We start from the raw sequence: 23418 nt of genomic DNA, 5'->3' as shown, positions 1-23418 counted from the left end.
GCTGTTTCTGCCTGTATTGTTTTACTTTTCAGTGATCTACCTTTCCTATTCTTTTGGTATTGGAAGAGAATGTCGTGCAAGATATGTGTTTATTCTTTATTCTTTAAAAAGTTTCATAGATTTTGCTTAGCTCAATTTCAGTTGTTCCCTCTAGACCATGACAAATCCTTCTATACGTGACTTAACACTGTTTTGTGCAGTGCCTATTTATGGTCATGATGTTTCTCCTTGTCTTTTAGTTCATTCAGCTGTTCAGTAAATAGCGCTCGTATGAACAGAGTCTGCTGAAGTTAAATTTTACCCGTCCAGCTCATCAGCAAGTCTTCTTAGGTTGTGTGTATGATGCATAGCCTTTTCTACCAAATCATCATCAAACAGAGACAGATTGGCTATTTTTTCTTGCAATTCCTTTTTCGCTCCATCTATTTCTGCGTAGAACCCTGATGCATTCTGAACAAATTATGGAAGAAAGGAAAGAAGATGAAAACTGTAAAAAATCAAGTCTGTATTTTGATTATTATGTTTTATTTTACCCTTTTGTATTATTATCATGTCCCCTTTTTTTTTCTGTAAAGTTGTTTTATTTTACATTTTTAAGAGCAAAAGAGGAAAGATCTAAAGGTGAATGTCAGTATGGAAAGACAAATGCAGAATGATAAAAATCAACCAGAACTCCAGGAATCCCTTAAGAAGATATTAGAGACATATGCATAAAATACAAAAGAATGATGAGAAATGTCTTACTTTATGTCTTGTATGTTTTCTCCAGAATTGTGCCAATAACAAATCTTTCAAAGTGAAGTGTTAAGAGATGAGGTAATTAAACCTGATCTTTACAAAAATCCCCTCATTGTGGTTCTTCTAAAGCTGGCAGTTGGGACCCATATTTTTTTATTTTTTTAACCTCTTCTCTGTGAAGACTGCAGGCCAGAAATTAGGTTTTGCAACTTCTAAATAATATCCATAAAAATGAAATAAATATTTCCATGGTTATTTGTCTCATGTGTCATCCTGTTACCGCATGGGCCCTGGCATTGTTTTGGCCCTGGCTGGCTTCTGCTCTCCCAAACCTGCCTCCTTGGGAGTAACATGGGAGGGTGCCTGTGCCCTGGCTGACAATTTGGCAATTGCTGGAGAGGGGCAGATAGTTTAATTGTACAGCTGTGAGCTGGGCCACATTGTATAAAACATGATATCCGTCATGCTAAGACATCTTGGGTAAGTCTAATTTGTAAATCAGTCCACCTAAATACTATCTATATGTATGTATAGCCAAAGAGAAGTAGTATCCCTTTGCCTTAGCCATCTTTCTTATATGAAATAGTTGTGGGGAAGACCAAATGGGCTTCACTTTCTCTCCAATACACAGTATTGCTGATGTGTTTGAAGATTATAAATTTGGCCTCAAAATACATGAAAAAGGATGAAATGGAGGGAGAGAAAAAGTATGAATGAATGAAACGTGAGAGTATTTATTGTTGATGAGGAAGAAAGATGTATGATGTTTGCATACTACCGTCCCTGCAGTGTGAACACCCTCTATGTGTAAACTTATCCACAGCAGTGAGGAACACGAATTGATAAACTGCAATAATTTGTTTTGCACAAAACACAAGAAACCCCCCCCAACATACTGCTTGATCTCCCAGGGGTGGTTACAAAGTAAGCTTTCTGTTTTCTCAAGTTATCTTTTCAAAGAAAAATTAATGACTTTTGATATTTGCTTTTGTGTTAAGAATGGGCAACTATGACCAAAGTGAATTCTCGTAGAAAATTTTAATTTCTCTTAAATTATTTCAAAATTTTAAAATAAATCATGAAGAAAAAACCCAGTTTTTGTAAATATTTCAGTTATAAAAATCCTAGTTTTATTTTCTTCATCTTTTCATAGAAAATCCAAACACCTAAAATTTCAAAAAATTTCCTACAGCACTATGTCTCACTCAAAACACTGGATAGTAATCTACAGTTCCAGAAGAGGGTTTCTATGAGACAATTTGTTTATATATGTTTTACACATTGCCTGGTTTTAACTCTGATATCTGGGATCTTTAGCCTTCTTCCGTGCTTACTGGTAGGTAATAGAAAAGGAATTTAGCATATAGTGCAGTCTTTTACCAGAGCATCCTTTGGCATCTGCTTATAATGAAATAACTGAGAACTCTAGAGCAAAGTCTTTCACTAAGCTTTTTGTACAGTAAGGTGTCCTTATAATAGAATTATTTTTTTTTAGGCAGTAAACTGTAATTACAGAGTTTTTCATCCAAGAGTTCTACTTTTTCAGGGGATATTAATCAGTATTTCAGTGAAGTAGTATAAAAAGGAGAGGTTTTTGATTAATGGTCCAAACACATAAAAAAGTCAGGACATATTATTTAAACAAGTCACTCAGGCACCTACCTTTATTACTTCACTTAAATCAGAGTTGACCTTTTGTGGTTCTTCCAAAATAGTTGTGGCACTGAGCAAAATGCTGTTCACTTCATCCATTTGCTTTTTTACTTTCTCAAGTTGTTTCTACAAAGAAACCCCAAAACATAAATCACATCCAATACCATTTGTGCATTGATAAAATACAGTGTCAAGTTAATTCAAAAGACAGTGGTGAACTAAATAGATTTTAGACATATCTGAAGTCTGATTTTCCCAGACATCTGTAATAGCTACATATTATAATGTGACTGTGCACTTTTTTGGTTTTGTGAAAGAAATGCTGAGTGATTTTTTAAAAAATTTATTTATTTTATTTTGTATTACAGCATAACCAGTTACTGGAATGAAACATTATTCAGTGCACTGCCAGAAGAGACAAATTAACCAGCAATTTTTCATAGTGATATGGAGATTAGTTTTTTCTGGAGTTTTTTAAAATCTACAGAAGAGTGATCTCTTTTCCTTGTCAGTAGTAAAGCATATTCCTTCATTGTGAGGAATAATGAAGATCCAACTGGTTAAAAACAGTGAACAAATGCAACTACACACTTCAGGCTTTGCTTCATAAATGTGAGACAAGCTGCAGCTTGGCACTGTAATTATGAAACAATGGAACAACAGAAGAGGCTTTGTACTGAAGGATCACAACCTCTTATAGAAGGATTCATGAGAGCAGCACACCTGATTTCTCTATTGAATTGTTAGACCTTCCACATCAGCATGAACTTCTATCACTGTAAATTTCAGGAGCTCAAAACTCAGCCTCTGATGCTATGAAACCCAGAGGTTGGCCTGAATTTGCAAGATTATTCTTCAAATCACAAAACTGCTCCCTAACCCCCTTCTGCTCCAGAATCCAAACGAATTCAGCCACTAAAATGAAAACAGTTTCCTTCAAATGCTCCCAATTCATTCTCCTCGTCGTTTTATTCTTTGCTGAAAAAATAAATGGGATATTCTGGTTTTGCATTCCTTAAAGGAAACTTAGGAAAACGGGGAAAGAGTCACAGAAACTCTGGGAAGAGAAAAAATACTCTTTTTTTATATGGTTGATGGATTGGGTACTTTCCTGGGATAAGAGGCTTGAAAATTCAATTTCCTCATCAGCCATACGGGATTTGAACCTAATACCACCACTTAGAGGCAAACATGCCCCACTTCCATGCTGTAGGGGACAGATCTCCTCTGAGCTCTCCTCTGGAACTATTTATTTGAACAGGTCATAGGGGAAAACTGCTGTATCCTTACAACTAATCTGTTCACCCAGCACGTAGGAAGCCTAATTTCAGGGTACCTATTGTGCAGCAGTTAGACAATTGATTTATGCATGAAGGTGCAAGGACCACCCTCTGCTCTTCCTGAAAAAGTGGTGATGCATTTTGTTTAAAGAGGATCAGAGAGAAAGTATGGGTGAGACAGTATGAATGAACTCAGACCAGGGCACAAATGCAGAGCAGAGTCTTTATAAATAATTGTTTTCATAGAATATAATTACTTTTGCGAGCATGAAGTTCTTTCACATTATAAGTCAGTACATAATAGGTGAAACAATCCCAGCACAATATTTATAGCAGCCATGCTACATGAAATTTCAAGCTTCCTGTGTTTTACTGTAATATACCTTCCAAGGGTAGGCATAAGTATCCATCTCTTCCTTGGTCTGATGAGACATGACATGCCAAAATTTGTCATTTATTGTCACTCCACAAATAAATAAAAGTACCTTGAACTTTCACAACTTGTTTCTTAGAACTGAAGAGTCAAACTCATCCTGCTGACTGATCCAAGAAATTCTTTTTTGGTGTGGTGATTCCTGACTTTAACTTATGTTCAGTCTACTACTTTAAGCAATGGCAGAGATCGAGCATTTGCAGACAAGTTGTGATAAATGTACTGCACAGTACCTCATGCCTTTGGAGACTGGCTGTGTTTTCCTTATTTATATCCTCCGTTTGTAAAACATAGTCAAGTGCCTGGTCTAATGCCTCCTCCAGATCTGACAGCTTCACATCCTGTTCGCTGAGTTGCTCTAGCACATCAGATACTAGGGATCTGGTGTCATTGTACTTCTCATGAAACACTTCAATTTGCTGTAGCACTAGGAGAAAAATAACAGGCCAATAAATCCAAAGCTTGCACGTCTGACAAAACTTACGTATACAACAATTTCTGTTGCTATTACTCAGGAAACAGTAAAACACATTTTGTAAAGCTCACTTTTGAGATCATACCCTTAGATTTTAATTTTCCTTCCTCTTTTGAAAAGGAAAGATGCCTCTCATTTCACTACCTTATTTTAATCCTATTAATTCCCCCTCTGAAGTAGAAGTCCTTAAAAGAAACTAGGTCTATCTTTCCTTGCTTTTTATTTGTTTTTCATTGTCAAAACCTAGGCAGACTATTCTGGAGAAGACAGTCCTTAAGCCTCACATTCTGACTCATGTTCACTAAGCTGTGAGAACTAGATTGCCACTCTTTCCTATGCCAGTAGTTTTTCTCTCTCTACTGGAGCTTGCTGTCCCCATGGCAGAGCTGGAGGGGAAAAGACATTCACAAGAGCAATTCCAGTCCTGTCATGAACCTTCTCTAAGCATCTGTTGTTGAGGTGCTGCAATGCACAGGCACACGTAGATCTTTTTCTCCCCATTCTGCCATGGGGAGCAGCAAGCATCAGCAGACTTGGAGCAGGCATTTGGAAGCAGCAGCATATCCAGCACACCAGTTGGTGCTTGCCAAATGCCTGTTCATTCTCCCCAAGGGCTCAGCAGTACACCCAGAGCTGCCCACCCCGTGCCAGCTGTGCAACATGTGGGTGAATGGAAAAGACTGAAAACTTACACTTCTCTGCTGCATTTTCCTCTTCATCCGCAAGTTGCCTTTGATTAGTGAAAGGCTTACGACGTTTGATCTCCTTCAGCATCTCCTCAGCCACACTTCGCTTCTGGGCAACTTCTTCAGGGCTCAGCTCTTGTTGTTGTTGAATTACGAGGTATTTTGACTTGCTGCTGATTTCTGGGGGGAAAAAGGAACAGATGGTCAATTCATTGTGTCTACAGAGAAGTAAATAATGTGGAGTACTTTTACTTTTGTGAATCCAGATCATACTGTAGGCAAAAGAAAGTTTTAAATATCTTCAACTCTATGGTAGATAATTATTATGTTTAATTCAGTTTTAAAATTAAACCTGTAAAAAAATCACACTTTCTGGCATATGTGGAGGTCTCATCAGAAGAGGATAAGATTAAGCAGGCATGGGATGTGTGCATTATTTGGCTTGGCAGTTCTCATAGGCTGGAATCATCATTTTATTTTGAGTTCTGTGGCATGTAGTTGGCTGGGGCTTTTATCTGGGATTGTGGTTTTTAAGTGCTGCTGCAAAAATGTTATGTATATTAAACAACAACTATGGTAAGGAGAAGTGTTATGTTTATTAAATAACAACAGTGGTAAGGAGACTGAAGTAACTTCTTTTTCCATCTGCAGAAGTTTGAGGCACCTTAATGAGGTATACTGCCTTGCTGGTTTGGAGATAGATACTATTTCAAGGTTTTGAAACAGTTCAAAACTGTTCAACACTGTTGGATCCCTGCAGCTAAATTGAGTTTACCAATCCCCAGTGTAAGCATTACAAAGTTTACCCACTTCTCACTTCCTGTCCTCGAATACAAATCACCACCTCTTTTGTACCCTGTGATGTGCGTGCCTTTGGCTTGTATTTATCACTAATTTTGTGGATAACCAGAGCTGGCAAAACCAGCAATATGTATCTGTAAGATTTTTTATAAAAGATAGATGTGTAACTGTGGCACCACTTATTCTTTGGCAGAGTGTCTCTGTATGCATTTTCTTGCTGGACCCTGAGCCCATTAGTGAAGCTTTAAAGGCTCATACTGAGCACTAACTGATCATGACCAGGGGCTCCATGGATTTCTTTTTCCTTTTGCTGGCACACACACATTCTCTTCAGTAAAGAGTGGTTTGCCTTGTACAGGGTGATGCCTCTGTAGAATAATAGTTTCCATCATGGTGGAAATAATTTTCACCTACTTGTTTCCAACTGTTTTCACTCTCTTTATTCACAGCCATAGATGTTGCTTCTTCTATAACAGCTTAACCTGATTGTGTTATTTGTGTGCCGAACTAGATACATATCTGCCTTATGCAGTTCCTCCTGCCCCAAATCAATTAATGATGTAACAGGATGATCCAAAGACATGGATCATGATTGCTAGTGACACACAACGAGGCTCATGCTGATGCTTATACTCAGTAATTGTAAAAATAGAATGTGAAAAATGACCAAGCAGCCAACGGTGGTTTAGCATTAGATGTGAAAGGAGGCAGTACAAATGTAACATCCTATGAGACTGGTATTAGCCTGCCTCTTTTGTGTGGTGGGATATATGAACCACATTTGCTGAAATAAAGTAGTGGTTGGAGCAGTCATGGAGGTAAGGAAAGCAAGGACAACAGCTGATATGTAACCACTCTTTCTTACACAAGTTGCCACATAGCTTGCAATAACTGCTAAGATAGAACTACTCAGGTCTATTAATCAAATATTTCCATTGGAAAAGGGCTCTTTAACCTCAACTGCCAGTCTATTCTATTCTGGTGCCATAGACAGCTTTTGTATACTGTTGGATTTGCTGAAGCCTGGGAAAACCCATGTGTTCTATAGCAGGATGGAGGCTTTCATGATGCAGCTGTACAGAAGACAGGGATATTTTTGAGTACGTTCATTTTGGGTTTTATTGCTTTCTGTAGGTATTGAAGAAGAGGTTGTAATTGGTTTAGTCTCATTTTTATATATGAGGATGATAAGAATATGTCATAGATATTCCAGATGAAGATGATTATCTCTGACTAGGAAATCTTTTTTAAGTGCAGCTGTGCTTGGGAAGTGTTTACTGTTGTTATAAATTACATACTGTCCTATATATCGAAGGATAAACCCTTTGATATGTAGGACAGTAAAAATTCTTGAAGATTCATTAACACATGAAGGTTTCATCAATACATTCTTGACACTGAGCTGAGCCAGAAAGAAATCTATTTACCTTCAATGTTATCTCTCATGTTATTGAGCTGCTGCACAAGCTGAGTAGCACGGTTGTTGGTCTCTATGGTTTCCTTCTGTACCAATAAGCCTTTGCTGGATGCTTCACTTCCCTATGAATAAAACATATGAAGTAAACATTAGATTTCTTTTCAGATGTGAGGATGAGGAGTATAAACACACATTTTCTTTTCTCCTGATGAGCATGGGGAAGTCCTTTTCATCATATAAAGTGATATTTACAAAGGTGCTCAAAGTGCAGATCGGTCTTGTTGATGTTTTCAGAATTGCAGAGTGAAAGATTAAAAGTTGTCCCATATTTATCCATTATTTGCTGAAATAAAATTTTCATAAATTATGTACAGTTGTAAAATTCCATCTGATGGCTTATTTTGCTGGGTATGGCATCTCTGAGTAGGCATATAGAATGAAGAAGAAGATGTCAAGCTCACAGTCATTTGCAGATCAGTGTCTTCCTCAAGTGAGGTCCCGAGAGCTGAATCTTTTTCGAAGTAAGAAAAAGCATGAGGATTAAAAATACTCTGAAAAGCATAGCCACTCTCCTATACTACTGTGTTGGAGGTTGCACTCTGCATTGTGTTCCCTTATAGGTAAGGGAAACAGAGAGCTACCATATCATAGTCACCTTCTTTTCAAGAAGGTTGCTGACTTTGGGAGTCTTTAGACTTAATTTTCTCTGTTATCTCCTAGGATAAAGAAAACAACATGACCACTGTGCTGTCAATGTTTCATGGACCCTTTGGGTGTGGATGTGTGTAAATCCACACTACACACTTCCCAGTGGTAAGGTGTTTGATTCACAGTCTCTGTTGGGGCTGCATCAGCAAAATTTTCAACAGTAAAGCTGCTTTCTGGGTTTAGGGTGCCCTGATACCTCATAAGGCAGAGGATACTTGGCTGTTGGTATGCTCGCTTTGTATTTATTTGACCCTGCAAGAAGCGCGTTCTGGCTGCAGGTTCAGCGCTGAAATCAACCTTCTCCCACATTTTCACGTGGGGTTTGCAGAGGCCCCAGGTGGCATTTGAAGGCAGGGCCAGGGCAGCCAGCACTGCTAAGAGGGATGGGCATACTGATAAAACAAATGTAAGAGTTAGTAGTAAGGATTCTGGTGCATGTCTGCCAAACATTCAGGATCAAGCTACGTGCTGTTTTACTCAAAGCTCATCCCATGCAGATTCAAGGAGCTACAGGTCACATTTACTCTTCTCATTTAGCAGGAGGTTTTGCCTGCAGTTGGTGCATTCATCCTGACTTTGGGGTTTAGATCAGAATCTGCAGCAACACCTGAGACATGGGAACATGCGTGTGAAGTGCTCCGAACAGAAAATGCTGCATATCTCTGCAAAATCCACTGAAGGCCCTACCACCCATTTTCCATTAAAGTGCCTTGAAAGAGCACAAAGTTCAATATATTCAGAGTTATTATTGTGCTCTTCCTCCCACTCTTAGAGTCTGGGGCCGTTATTTCCCTGCCTTTGCAAGCAATCATGGGTATTGATGTGGAACAAGCATTAGAAGTAACAAGGGAGAAAAGACCAGAGGAAACACTGAATTTATTTGTTCAAGGACAATAAAATTGAGGAATGAGCTCAGAAATCCCCAGATAGTACTGAAAATGTAATGTTATTATCCAAATTCACTAAATATTCATAGAAAACCTAATGCCTTAATCATCTGGCTCACCAACTACATAGAGGAACACTGAGGCATGTGAGCTCTGACAGATATTCACAGATACAGAGCTCTGTGTGTGAGCTGATTTAATCAAAGCTCTCTTGAGCACAGGCATAGTCTGTATCATTCCTAGGTGCCCTTTATACTAAGTAACTAAACTGTTGACCCAAACTCAATTTTTCTCTTTTGCTTTCCTTTGTGTTGTTTTTTTTTTCTCCCTACTTGCTCCTGTATTTGAGTTTTAGTTTGAGGTATAATTTTAATTTGTCTTGTGAAAGAATTGGTATAGTGAATATAAGGTCTGGCATTTTGCAATAAGCATGAAATATAATCTAGTCCTACTACAGATGTGGTTATCTCTGATAATAGCATAGAGTGATGTATTTTACTAATATCTATCTATCTATCTTAGCAACAGAAAGATGTTTAATATTATCTTTTTAAAATAGAGAAGCAGTTCTGAACCCTATTTTTTCTCTTAACATATAACATAACAGTATCCTTCTAGGGTGCAATGATAGTGTTGTGGGATCTGAGAGCAGATAACTTTAATTTTATAGCCTGGCAATTTGATATGGGTGCAATATTTATGACTAAAATTGTGTTAAAAATAACTTGAGCGCTGATCAGGTTCCCATCTCAGTGGATACATGAAAAACCTTTTAAATTGGCAGGTTTATAATATATTTTGAAATGTTTAATTGTGGCTAATTTAGTTTTATGAGAGCATACACGTAAAATAGATATAGTACAAATGCTTCCAAAGTCAATCTGAATTAGACAGTGTTGGTTACTTCACTTAACTAGAAAATAAAATGTGAAAGAGAAAGGCAGTGTGTATCTCAGATCAAACATGTTGTGTAGGGGGTAAGTGGGAACCCAGATCTGAGGAGAAGCTTTTTGTGATTGATGTCAAACTTCCAACCACACTCAACACACTTTGGCCTTACCTCCTTCCTTTTCTGTGAAGAAGACTTGATAGGTCATTTATGCTTTTAATTCAAAGTTAAAGTACAAAGCTAGAAATAGAAGGTTCTCCCAACTGTCTTTCAGGGCACATCCACTCTTGTTTGGTGAACGCAGAGATTCAGACTAGGTGTTAGGAAACATTTTTTTGTCATGAGGGGTCAAACACTGGAACGGATTTCACAGAGAGGTGGTCGATGCCCCATGTCTGTCAGAGTTTAAGAAGCATTTGTACAATGCCCTTAATAATATGCTTTAGCTTTTGGTCAGCCCTGTATTGCTCAGGCAGTTGGACTAGGTGATCATTGTAGGTGCCTTCCAACTGGAACTATTCTATGCAAGCCTTTTATACCAAGAGGTAACTATGGCAACGTGCAAACTCTCAGAGTTTTGGCAGGAGGCTATAAACAAACCTGTTCATCAAGTGTTGCTGCTTCTCTCAGGAGGTCATTCATTTCATCTGCAGCATCTTCGACCTGGATAGTCCAAAGCACAACATGGCTCTTCTTTTTGGACATTGCCTCCTGCATGTGGGGAAAAAAAGTCAGTGCCTCTGAAAAAAAACTATTTCTCTAGTGAGGGCAGGGATTGAAATTCACAGGAATGGAGTGGAAATTCAAAGATTTAAATTATATTAAAAAAAAAATGTCATCAATGTTGGTACCTGGAGATGGGTGGTAGTGAGGTTCAAGTCATTCAAGCACTTTTGAGCTGCAAGACCTGTAGAAATGCTCAGTAAAGTTGATTTGCTTTCATCGATAGCCAGAACTGATAATCGGATGTCATCTGTCAAATCCCAAATACATTTATCGCAGCCTGGTAAGAAAATAAGAAAGCATAATTTTTCTTTAATGTTTGTGTCAATTAACAGCAAATATCCTAAATTCACGTTATAAATTCATTTTATAGTGCTCTTGCACTGTGGCATTCCCTCTCTTTGTCACTGATGGATCCTGATGGATACCCATCTTTCTTTCACTTTCATCCACCTACTTCCAAGGTCCCACAGTACAGATATGATATTTCCAGCTGAGCAGCACCAGATGGAACTGCTCAAAGGGGCTGCCACAGCAATTCTGTAATCAGTAGGGAGAGAGGGAGAGGTATTTCCTGGCTATTCCCTAGGCTCTGCATGTTTGTGGCCTGAAGAATAGCAGATGAGGGTCAAAAAAAACCCTGCATTTTTTCAGAACCCAAACCTCTGTATTTAAAATTCAGTGGTATGAGAAGTAAAGATGTCCAGCACATGGGCTTTTGACTGCCTATTTGATTAGGAAGGCAGCTTCGAAAACCACAGTTATAACATGCCTGAAAAGTGCTTGTGCAGAACTATATCCTTGTTCCTGCTGAATGATTGCAATGCCACCTTGTTTTTAGTAACATTGGTGTCATCACTAAGCGCAAGGGACCTAGGTGAATGTGAGATTCCTACAGACATTTTTCCTTGATATTCTAGTAGCTCCCAAATGCTTTCCTTCTGGTTGCACTTCAGGCATATGACCCTTCTTCTTGAGAGTCAGTTTAGGATTAATGGTCTGCATTATACCACAGATATAAATATACTAACATTTAAAAAATATCAGTGGTTAGCAATAGTTACAACATAATGCTCCAGGAAACTCTCCAGGTTTCCTATCAGAATATGGGAGATAGTGTAAAAGCAACTGACTGATGGATATATGTCAAATTGGCAATAGCAACGATCTATATTAGATGTGCTGGTTTTGGCTGGGGTAGGGTTAATTTTCTTCACAGTGCCTAGTAGGGGGCCGTGTTTTGAATTTTTGCTGAACACAGGGTTGATAATATAGAGATATTTTTGTTATTGCTGAGCAGTGCTTACACAGAGCCAAAGCCTTTTCTGCTTTTTGTACTGCTGGTGAGCAGACTTGGGCTGTGTTGGAAACTGGGAGGAGACACAGGACGGTGATCCCAACTGATCAAAGGAATATTCCATATCATATGACATCATGCTTAGTATATAAAGTAGGGGGAAGAAGGAGGAAGGGAGGTGAAGCTTAAAGTGATAGTGTTTGTCTTCCAAGTAACTGTTACAGGTGATGGGGCCCTGCTGTCCTGGAAATGGCTGAACACCCACCTGTCCATGTGAAGCAGTGAATTAATTCCTTGTTTTGCTCTGTTTGCATGCATGGCTTTTGTTTTCCATGCTAAACCATCTTAATTTCAACCCATGAGTTTTCTGCCTTTTACCCATTTGATTCTCTCCCTGATCCTGCTGGAGTGAGTGAGTGGCTGTGTGGTACTTGTTTGATGGCTGGGGTTAAACCACAACAGATGTATGACTAGAAACCCATAAATTAAGTTGGAATAGATAAAGTTGTAAGGGTAGTTTTCAGGGCCAAAATATTATTTTGCAGGCGCTGTGGCTCAAAGTCTATGGAAATGGTTTTGGTGACACTTTTCTCCCCCTCTGCAGCTTGTACCCAAACGTGCAGTCTGTATTGCAGAGTTGGACATACCCATGTACTCTGACAAGTGTGTGAGAACATGCTTAAATACCCAGTCTGCAGGTCCTTGTGTATATTCACAAATTTAAATGCTCTGTGGGACCGAGGTCAAAGTGGTAAGTCCACTGGAGTACCGAGCTCCCAAGCTAGTATTTGTAAGCTTCTAAGTATAAGAGCGATATTAATTTTTGATATTCTTGTGATGATGTTCTTACTGATGGTTGGGCAGTCTGTGTCAGTAGAAGCTTCAGGACTGTCTGCGAGGCATTCTCCAGTCTGGCTGTCACACATTCTCCCTCCACAGTTACATGCTGGGGGAAAAAGAAAGGACATTTGAAAGAATAATCTTCAAAATGTACAACTCCCCTTTCCCCTCCCAAGACTAGCGAAATTATTTTACTTAGGATTGTGCATGGATAGTTAAACCAATATCAAGAACTTCTTGGACTGATTTTCCCTTCAGTATGTAGAAAAAGGTATTTTTTTGCACTATGGTCAAAATGAACCAAATGAAATATAAAGTGAAAAACAGAATGAGAACCCCTCTGCTGAGATTTCTTGTTCGAAGCCTGGTTACAAGCAGAGTTAGCGAGGCCAGAGTTGCCAAGATGGGTCATTGTGCATCAGCATCTAGAGAGAGTGACATTTAGGAGATGTGCTAAGAAAAACAGCACAACTAAAGTTAATTATTAGTTACAAGTTTCTCCAAAGCCCTGTAGAATTTATCAGCACTGTGTCAGGCTGTCACCGAAAAGGCTTTGCAGCTATCAAGGATTGATAGTGGACTCCAATTCCATCATCACCTTGAACATATCAAAAAGTAAATATCTCCTACCACTTACAGTGAAGAATAAATGACATTTTACATTTTTTCAAACTTGAGTAAGTAACATTTTTATTGCCAACACAAGCAGCTTTTTAAAAAGTCTATTTTTTAATCTAAAATGTCTCTTTCAAGGTTTAATTGGCCTTTTAAAATATATTATTTTAAAGATTAAAGTATTCTTTGAGCACTTTGATACAATTACAAAAACTCAAGCAAAACATAAGAACAGCCACAACTTTTCTGGAATTTGTTTTGTTCTTGTGATTCATGGTTTCAGCAGAATCTCATATAACAAAATATTTTACCATCATTTTATTGCAGCCCATTCGTTTCTCTCTATTTCTGTATTTACATTGCACATTGCACATTCAAGGAATTATCAGTGAAAATATGTAATACAACTTCAAAGACAACATGATGCAGTAACGTTAGAATAACTTCGTATAAGTGGACCAGTGTTAGTAGAACTAATCAGTTTTTGTACTATGTAAGAACAGAAATTGGTTATGAATTTTCTGATGCAGTCAGTATTTTGACCTTATCCCAATCTGTATGAACTGGGTGCCTACCAGCTTTTGGATCTACAAGTATTTTTAATTTGCTATTTCTTTTGTTAAGAAGTGAAAGAAAAGTCTCAGTTGAAAGCAGTTGCCTGTATCTTGGAAACCAGGTTGCCATGCCCTGATGGCATAATCACAGTTACAAAGTTAAAATTTGGTTGAGATCAGTGCTCAAGTAAATAAAATTGTGTCTTCTTATTTCAATGAATATCTGTTAGTTTGCTACAAAAAACTTATAGTAAATAAATTTCAAAAGCAGTCCTGACTATTTTTGTTTAAGAAGTACCACATTTTCAGTAGGGAAGTAAGACTTTCAATGCTACTGTGGTTTACTGGTGGAGAAAGCTTCTGAATTTACCTGTATTTCTGAGGGACACTGTGGAGAGTTTTGAAGTGTGGCTAAAGGATGTCTGGTTAAAAAAGAATTATTTAAAAGCAGCTGAAAACTACCGTACACAGCTACACAGGCTTTATCTTTGTACTCAAAAGAAAAAAAAAAAGATCTTAGATGGATAGAGCTGTTTGTTCCTTTAAGTTTTCTGGCCTTTTTTTGTTGTATATACCCTTTGAGATGCTCTGTGAAAACCATATATGCAGATTATCTTGATTCTTCCACTAGTTTAGTTTCTGTATTTTTCAGTTTTAAAGAAGATATTTGTCTCATTTCAGAATCCATTCTAAACAATAGTTTCTAATTGTTCTACAATGCCAAACAAAGTATAAGGTTTCCCTGTAAACTATATCAATAGTTTGAATATCATGGATGTATTGATGTACTGCAATCTATGCAGTACTGTCAAGTACAGCACATTGTGGTGTTCAGCAGAAATTAAGATGAAACAAGAAGTGTGTAATTCTCTGAAATATAATACTGAAAAATCAGGACTTGCTAGAGTGAACTTCAATATTGAATTCACTTCTAAATATAGAAAAGCTGTAGCTCTCACAACATATCCAAGTGCCCAAGCATTTTTTATTTTTAGCAAAGACCAAGTACTACAAGGAAATCTGCTAACAAAGAGAATTACCATGCTCATTTGTAGTCTGCATGGAAAGCCTGTACAGAGAAGTCCTGTGCACCTACTTTAGGGCACAAACAAAAAAACTATACTGAGGTGACAAAAATTTGACTTGAGTTTCAAAACTGTGTGTTCAGAGATGCCTTCCAAAATTATATATCGCATAACCTGTTTAGACACTTGGAATGCCCTGTAATCCTCAGATTTCTGGCAAAGCTACTCTTAGGTGTTTGAAGCTTTGCTTTTGCCTATGGCCAGGGCACAATTGTTGCAGTTTGCTGATTTGAAGTTCTGGATGTGTTTCTCCTTCCTCATGGAATTCAGCAGTCACAGATTAGATCCTGTCATTCATTCCTTATGGGAGAACTGCAGTTAAATCATCTCAGGTGAGGTGAATTGGGCAGTGAAGTTCATAAACAAGGTTTCCTTTTGCAATCTCAGAATCACAGAGGGTGCCTAGATCCAGATAGGAGGTGAGTTTTGGGGCATTGTGTTCCCTACAGCTGATGTCTTTTTAGCTGTTTTGGATACATGGCTTTGGCTTTTGGGATAACTGTACACGAGCACTATCTCTTCCTGCTCTTGTAAATGGAATTTAAGCACATGATTAAGTGATGTGAGTTACATCCTGGAGATGGGAACTCAACTTCTACCTGTCACCAGAACATAAAACCAGAAAGGACCAATAGTAATATCATATGAGGTCCCCTACAAATGAAGATAGCAGCACAAGGGACACTTGAGTACTCACAGACTCCATCTTGTGTGTCCAAAACCACATTTATAGTAAAGTTGTAAAAAGCTAAGTTCAAGTGGACAGTGAGTTGCAAAAAGGATCAAGACATTGCTAAGGCCCTGAGGCCTGTAGCTCTGTACCCTGAGGTTATGGAGTGCTTCTGAGGTCCAGATTGGGTGTGTACTTTGGCTGTGTCTTACCTTGGAGTCAGGTGAAGAGCTAGAAGTGATCTATCTCCCCAGTTTGTGTTCTAGTCCTTCAGGGAAAGACCCTGCCATGAGGTTGGGAGGGAGCTCCAAGGTCCTTGCTCTGAGCATCTGCATTTTGTGATGGCTATTCCTAAGTGCTTTGAAAGAGGATGTAAACTTGTCTCCCAGAGCCAAAGCAAGGACAGAGGGCATGAATTCAAAGGATTGAACTCAGTAGAAATCGGGAGAATAATTATATTAGAGGAGATAAACCTTTGTGAACCCTCTGTACAGGTATGTTTTGGTAAGGTCCTCTGGGTAGCACTGTACCAGACTGTTAAAATACAGTCATTTCTGGTGTGGAAATACTGTAACCAGCAAGATTACACCGACACAAAGGAAATGCAGAATACATTACCAGTGTGGAAACTAGCAGAAAGTGAGTGGGCACTGGGTCAGGGCAGGAAGGATGATCCTGTTCCCTTAAAAATACTTTCAAGTCTTTAACCACCGTCAGTCTGAGTGGTCATGTTGGGCAGCACATGGTGTGGACAAGCATAAAGGTGAAGTCTCTGTCCAAAGAAAGCTTAGACACCCTTATTTAAAACAAGATTCAGGAGGACACAACAGTGCCTACATTAATCCTGCCCAGGCACTAAAGGTTTTGGACTCTGGGATCTGAGACTTGCTCATGGGCACTGAAAAGAGATATTTCCCTGCCACTGGGAATGATTCAAACTGAACAGGCATCCAAATTATCCCACCAGGCAGATGGCTGGGAGCACTGCCTGCCTCCCAGGGCCACGAATATCTTCTATCTGCTTCACATATCTCTGATATTTGGGAGATCATCCATAGATCATACTGTGCTGCCTTTTGTTCAGCTCTGCTGGACTAAACTGAGACAATACCTGTACAGTTTTTAGCAAATCTGGCATCCCCATAGTAACCCGGAGCACATCGTTCGCACTTGAACCCGCTGGTGTTGTGCAGGCAGTTGTGGCACTGGCCAGTCACTTCATCGCAGTCTTCAAAAATCATGTTTGGATCTGAGTTGCCATTGCAGTCACATTTTTTACAAGTGCTTCCAATTAGCAAAGGGTTCCCATAGTAACCAGGGGCACACCTGAAAGACAGAACAAACCTGTCAGTGACAAGCAATGACATTCCCATCTGCAGTACCGTTTTTTCTGACCATATTTATGTTACCAGGAATTGATGACTGTCAGCAGCTACTAATGGACAGGAGGCAAATTAGGAGCTGTATTTCTGCAGAGATTGCTTTGTACTCTAATCTCAATCTGTATAATTATATATTTTTCCCTTCTTGAACACCCCTGGTATTTCATACACACCAGTCTGCATTGATTTACTTTTTCTGTGTGTCTTTAGCAGTGAAATTATTTGTTCTCTATTGTTTTAAAATCTGTGACAGAATGACCTTGGCAGAGAAGCAGCTATACAGTGTTTATTTTGGTCTCTTTCAGCTTTGGATCTCACCAACTATATTGTGTTATATAGGAAACTGGGGTAAGAGGCAGCATTTCATGATGCTGAAACTCAGAGGAAGCTCAGACTTATTTCTATTATAAATGTACATAAAAAGTACTGAGCAGGAAAGATTTATAGAAATACTTCTATGGTGACGTATTGGGGTGGTTTCTGGTTTTTGCAAAACAGAACAGGCACTGAACCAGACTCTGTTTTTCAGATCTGTTTGATGTTGGCCTGCTGGATGAGGGCAAAAGGCTGAGAGCAGCCAGCAGCCTGGGAAGGGAGGATTCCTCTGTTGGTTTTCAGAGGGAGAGAGGGAGGTGCGTACCAAGCACCACAGGGAAGGCCTTAAATGGGTCCAAATTGCTTGTTGTGTTTTGGCATGTTTGGGAAGCATTTCAGCTGAGAACTTTCTACAGCTTAAAATGGAAGAGATGTTGAAACTGTGGTGGTTTTTGAGACCCTAGACAAACCAGTGATATGAACCATTCCTGGGTGACCGGTGGCCCTAAGCTAAGAGGTAGTTACATACTTGGTCATCATTTGGGAAAAAAGTGTCTCAGTCAGAGATGTTTCTGCTGGTATCAGGGAGTGTGCTTAATCCTACAAGCAAGAGGAGCTTTTGCAAAACAACCAGCGAGGCAAAGAGAATTGGTACTGGGGTGAGCATGGAGCAATGCATGGGAGCAAATCCTCAAGAAAGGGATTTGCTGAAGGATCTGGCAGCTGAAGCAGCATGGAGCAGTGTCTGATGGACTGGAGGGGTCAGCTAGAAGGACAAGGGCAACCCACACTGTTCATGGTGTTACTGCATGGTGGCAGGAGGGCCCATGACCCAGAAGCCTGGGCCACAGAGATCAGGGACTTATACCCCCAAACTGGAAATGAAGAATTACTGCATGGAGGGGAATAACTAGCTGGTGTAGCAATTACTGGCTGAAGAAATTGGAGGCTTGGATAGTTGCTGCAATGTCTTAGGAAAGGAGTGCCTGTTGTAGTTCTTTCTGTTTTATCACCATATTGTCCTTTTCTTCCATCCATGAAGTCCTGTTTAACATGCTGTTTGTTCTGCTATTGGTGGTGGGGAGGGTGAGCACTCAGGCAGTTCAGTTAAATTTTCCCAGATTCTGGCTGGGTATCTGAACCAAGGTCTTTTGTCTCCTAAAATCTGAACATAGTCACATTCAGGTTATGCCATGTCTGAACAATGAAAGTGTAGGAGATCTGATACAAGATTTGAGGTTTGATCTGTTCTTACTTTTGCTGATTTTTTTTTTAATAAAGAAAGTAATTTCCTCAACACTGCTTTGTTCATGTTCCAGTCCTGAACACCCACAGTAAAAACACATAAAATTTTAAGCATCTTAATATAAACCACTTGGCTGCCTCAAATACTGCTTTTGTCAATGACAAGGGCTCTTTTTGTATCTTTGCAGTACTGCCAGAATCTTTGGTGCAGATTTTATCATGTGGGTGACCCAGATGTAAAGAATAAAAGTGTGACTGGGAGTTCTGTGCATCCCTTGAAGAACTGTGAATGCTAAACTGCGTGCAGAGTGTAATTTATCTGACTTTGGTGAAGTCACTGCCCATTCCTGTGGGAGTTAGAGCAGGCCGCAATGGGTAAAGCTACTATTTAATCATGCCAAAAGTCTTGCTATGATTTGCTGATATTTCAGCCAATGTGAGACTGTAGTATTTTTCCAAATTTCAGAATTTCAGAATGTTTATGAAGCTTCAATAAGGAAAAAAAGCCCTCTGCGTCATTGCTGTTTTTTTTTTTTTCCTTTTTGTTTGTTTTAATCTGTAGATGCATTTGATTTATTATGAACTATATAATCTTGAAGGGTTTGGTTTTGGTTTACTGTAGTTAGGTATTTTCCAAATGATCGTCTGTCTAATGTGGCCACCAAGTCAAAGAGGTCACTGAGCAGGGCTGGGGCCAGACCAGCCTTTTTCTTACTGCTAGCCAGCATCTACCAAAGACAGTGTGCTATCCTCTTCAGGCCTGCAATGTCTGCCCTCTCACTGGGACAAAGTAATTTTCCCTTTCTTCTTTGCTGATATATGCCATTCAATTCACTTGCCAGGAATGTAGTGGACACTTCCTCACATCCTCACAGATACATTTTGTAAGTGCTGCTTTTTATGACCACCTGAGGCACTGGAACAGGTTGCCCAGAGAAGTTGTGGATGCTCCATCCCTGGAGGTGTTCAAGCCCAGGTTGGAAGGGGCCTCGAGCAACCTGGTCTATTGGTAGATGTCCCTGCCCATGGTAGGGAGTTGGAACTAGATGATCTTTAAGATCCCTCAAAACCGGAACTATTCTGTGAGTCTATAACTCATTTTATTGTATTTTCTCATCTGGAGCAGCTGTTTAAAACAAAAAGAGAAGCTTTAAGAGCTGAAATTTAGTGTGGCACTTTCCCCTTCTCCTTTGCCACTCAGATCATCTCATAGGGCTGAGGCACTTGGCCTCTTTTGAATAATGAGTAGCATGTGAGAAGAGCAGAGGTCATTGACGGAAAACATACTGGTCCATCTCTGCACTTTATGTCCTGTAAAAATTTAGAGGCCTGAAGTAAATGTCTTTTCCTACATTGTATCAATAAATGACTCTTTGTTGCTAACAAGGGATGTTTCCTCTCCCATAATAAAACTGCTAAGCTATCTTTGTTTCATTTTGCAGCCGTAGTTTCTTCCTGTAATTATTGGTGAATAAGAAATTAACTTCCTCTTCCCCTAAAATGCCAAAAGAACCTTTTTAATCTATTTGCTTTAGAAACTAAAGTGTCATTTGTTCGGTTATTTTTTTAACATCTGAGCATTAACAAAACCTGCATTTCATCAGCTACCACTTTCCTGCCTTATTACTGAAGTCCAGGAAAAAAATTATTAGTTCCTAAATTTCAAGTTGGGAAGCTGGTTTTCTCAATTCCTAGCAAGGCCCTCTGTGAATTCACAGCACCATTTCCTGACGAACATAAATTGGATAAGTTCGTGCCAACCTCTAGAGCAGCACAAGAAAGCCTCCTACACAAATGCCGGAGGAAATGGAGCAGGTTGCCTCCCTGTGAGCTGTTTTGGGGATCCCACATGCTGGCTGTTGAGGGGTGTCCTGTAGCTCACTGTAACAGGGTGCCTGCCACTGACTACTGCAGAGAGCTGGGAGGGAGAATGGTGAGCAGGGTGTAGCCTTCCTCTCCCTGGGGACAGGAGTGGCTCTTTGAGCTGCAGGGAGGGACAGAGGCAATGACCCTTCTTGTTCAGGATCCCCCAGTCCTCCTGCCAGAAAGCTGATGGCCCAATAGCTGCGGTGGGAGTGGGGCGTGGTGACAGTAGCTGGAAGTGTATGTGAAGTAGGGACTTGCTCTTTAGCAAGTGGACAGAGACAAGCAATGCACCATCCATCTTTGAAATGCTTTTTGATGTTTCTGACACAAATGCAAGGAGGACCAGGAGCCTACTAGAAGGCAAGTCTTGTCTGTCACTGCTTGCTGCTTACCCCAGCAATTAGCCAAGGTCTTAATGCGGTGACCAGGACAGGCTGATTTCTTTCTGTAGTTTTTTCTACACAGCTTTGCATTCCTTCAGACAGATGTACTGTGTCAGGCTGGGTAGTGGCTATTAGAAAACAAAGCCAATGTTATTTTCTGCTGTTCCTATGCATCTGCTGCCCATTTCACAGGATTTGTGTTGCTTGTAGTCTAGGCTGACATTTTAATAACCATTAAGAAATCTCACTGACTTTTTATTGTCTGTATTATCCTTTTTGTATAAATCTGACATTTTGGAAGAACAAAAGAATACAACCATGGGCCTGTAAATAAGGGTGGGTTTTTTTTTATTTGTGTGCCATCTGTCTAAAGGGCTTTCACTGTTGCTGTCACCACGTTAGTGATGCGGAGGTAATTTACTGATGTTTTTGCATCACCTGCAAGGGGAAAAACCTTCACTCATTTGTTCACCTTACCTTTTTCATATCGATTTCTCTTCACATCTTAAGCATCCCTTTTCTCCCTTCTCTGACAGTTACATTAAGTATCATTTGAATTCAAGACGTGCCCATTAATGACAGTTGACTGAAGACTGAAATACTTCAGACGATTTAAGAGAAAAAAAGAGATGTTCAGGAAGCCAGTGTCTGAGCCATCCTATGCTCTTCAGTCTTTGTGTTAGAGCTGTTTTAATTTATTGGCTGCTTAAGGACAATTCCTGAATTATAATCAGGCCTCTGACATTCATTGAGACATCACGCCTGTGTATTCATAGCGAGTAAGACAGCCTCTTACAGGACTTGAGGGGTAGTTATATTTCTGTTGTATAGCTCCATTTATTGGTGTAATTTGTTATTTAGAAAATATTTACTGGAAATTTTTTATGGGCATGAGGAAAATTTGAAATGCAACACTGGCCTATGCTTGGTTTGACTTTATTGAATTATGTCTGTGAAGTGCATTTAAAATGTAACTAAAAAAGCTGCATCTGCTCATTAGGAATTTGACTCAATAATGGATTTTGTTCTTTGTCTTAGATAAATTTATTTGATAGAAGACTGCTATATGTTTTAGAGGGGTGAATTTCAAGAGGCATCTATGTGTTGGTTATTTTTCACTTCAGCTGCTGTTTCTGATTTGTATTTTGTATTTTTAAATTACATTCATTTTAGGAAGATCACCACATGAAGGTACACAAAGTGCAAGAAATAGATCAAAATACATCAGATGTAAATATCTGTCTTATGCTGACATGTCTCCACAGCAAGTTTTAGTGGTTTTTAGTAGAAACTGAATAAGATCATTTAACAGACATGATTCAACCTGATGAAAACAAATGCACCAGGTTTCTCGACCATGTGGGAAGATTTCCTTAAAAAATTCTGGACTTAAGTATTGCTGACCATCAAGTCATCCTAATTTTTTTCTTACCTTTCACAGTTGGGTCCTGCATAGTTTTCTTTACAGACACAACGCACACTTCCACTTTTTCTGTAACAGGAGACTGCAAAACTGGAATTTCATTAGAATGAATAGTTAGAAGAGCAAGCAATAGCAAACACGTGGGAATGTTTTTTATTATATTATGGACATTTGCTGTCAGTTTGAACTCTGGCTTTTGATGACTCTTTGCTGAATAGGTATTAAACTCCTATTATTCACATTATACCCCCTATTTAGTAATTTTAATTAGTATAGAAAGCACTAATTAGTATACAGTACTATGGAGCTGTATAAATACATACATACACACATATATATATATACACATATATAAAAGTTCTTGTCTTGCAGTGTAAATCACACACCCCTGCAGGTTTTGATACAGACATTTTAGATAAGGGACTTCGGAAAATGTCTATGTCATGTAAAGCTAATTGCTTCCTGTCTCTTATTCTAAAGGCTTGTGAAAGACACTGTAGTGACCACTTCAGGAACTGAGATTCTGGAATTGGTGTAGCAGTTTCCTATGCAAATCCAGTCTAGAAGTACCGAGTGGTGAAAACTGACCTCAGTGATGCTGTCCTCATTTACAGTAACTGAGTTCACAGTAACCAAGGCTGCTCTACCATCTTTCAGAGTAAGCTGGAAAGAGTCTGTCGTCTCTTCGGAGACCAACATGTCAAGCAGTGATGCTGATTGCAGTGATGGCTTGGGCAGTAATTTTTACTGCCTTGATTCTGAATCATGGATTCCTTTGTTTTCTTATGTTTTCAGCATGTAACAAATGATTAACTAAATATGAGATTCAAAGAACAGCAGTAGCCAGATGTGGAAAGTGTAAACTGTATATACACTTCAAACACAGTGGTGGACATGTCTTAAATACATTTGCAGAAAAAAAGAGATACAATCCTAAAGATGTTTCTAGTTAGTTTGCAATACGTGTGAATAAATTTCTGCCAGCACTAGAAAGCAACCAGAGCAGTGAGTGATGCCAGCTGCAGGCCCACAGTTGCTAAAACACAGCTCCTG

At 39.2% G+C, this 23418-nt stretch overlaps 1 protein-coding gene across 3 annotated transcripts in view; it reads right to left on the bottom strand.

The window, feature by feature from the left end:
- LAMA4 (laminin subunit alpha 4) overlaps positions 1 to 23418 on the bottom strand; it is a 102552-nt gene that overhangs the window by 39914 nt on the left and 39220 nt on the right. For all 3 annotated transcript variants that reach the window (XM_051792093.1, XM_051792094.1, XM_051792095.1), the window contains exons 4-13: positions 22375 to 22455; positions 16863 to 17077; positions 12838 to 12933; positions 10819 to 10970; positions 10568 to 10678; positions 7494 to 7605; positions 5272 to 5445; positions 4338 to 4531; positions 2401 to 2517; positions 302 to 450 (exon numbers count right to left, since the gene is read on the bottom strand). In XM_051792093.1, the coding sequence (XP_051648053.1) occupies positions 302 to 450; positions 2401 to 2517; positions 4338 to 4531; positions 5272 to 5445; positions 7494 to 7605; positions 10568 to 10678; positions 10819 to 10970; positions 12838 to 12933; positions 16863 to 17077; positions 22375 to 22455 (1401 nt within the window). The remainder of the gene's footprint in view (positions 1 to 301; positions 451 to 2400; positions 2518 to 4337; positions 4532 to 5271; positions 5446 to 7493; positions 7606 to 10567; positions 10679 to 10818; positions 10971 to 12837; positions 12934 to 16862; positions 17078 to 22374; positions 22456 to 23418) is intronic.

Source organism: Manacus candei, unplaced genomic scaffold (genome assembly GCF_025592945.1).
Source record: "Manacus candei isolate 608988 ecotype Guabito, Panama unplaced genomic scaffold, ASM2559294v1 h1tg000034l, whole genome shotgun sequence".
Taxonomy (NCBI): Eukaryota; Metazoa; Chordata; class Aves; order Passeriformes; family Pipridae; genus Manacus; species Manacus candei.
Note: the sequence above shows the minus strand (reverse complement) of the source record. Positions and strands in the feature narration are given on the sequence as shown.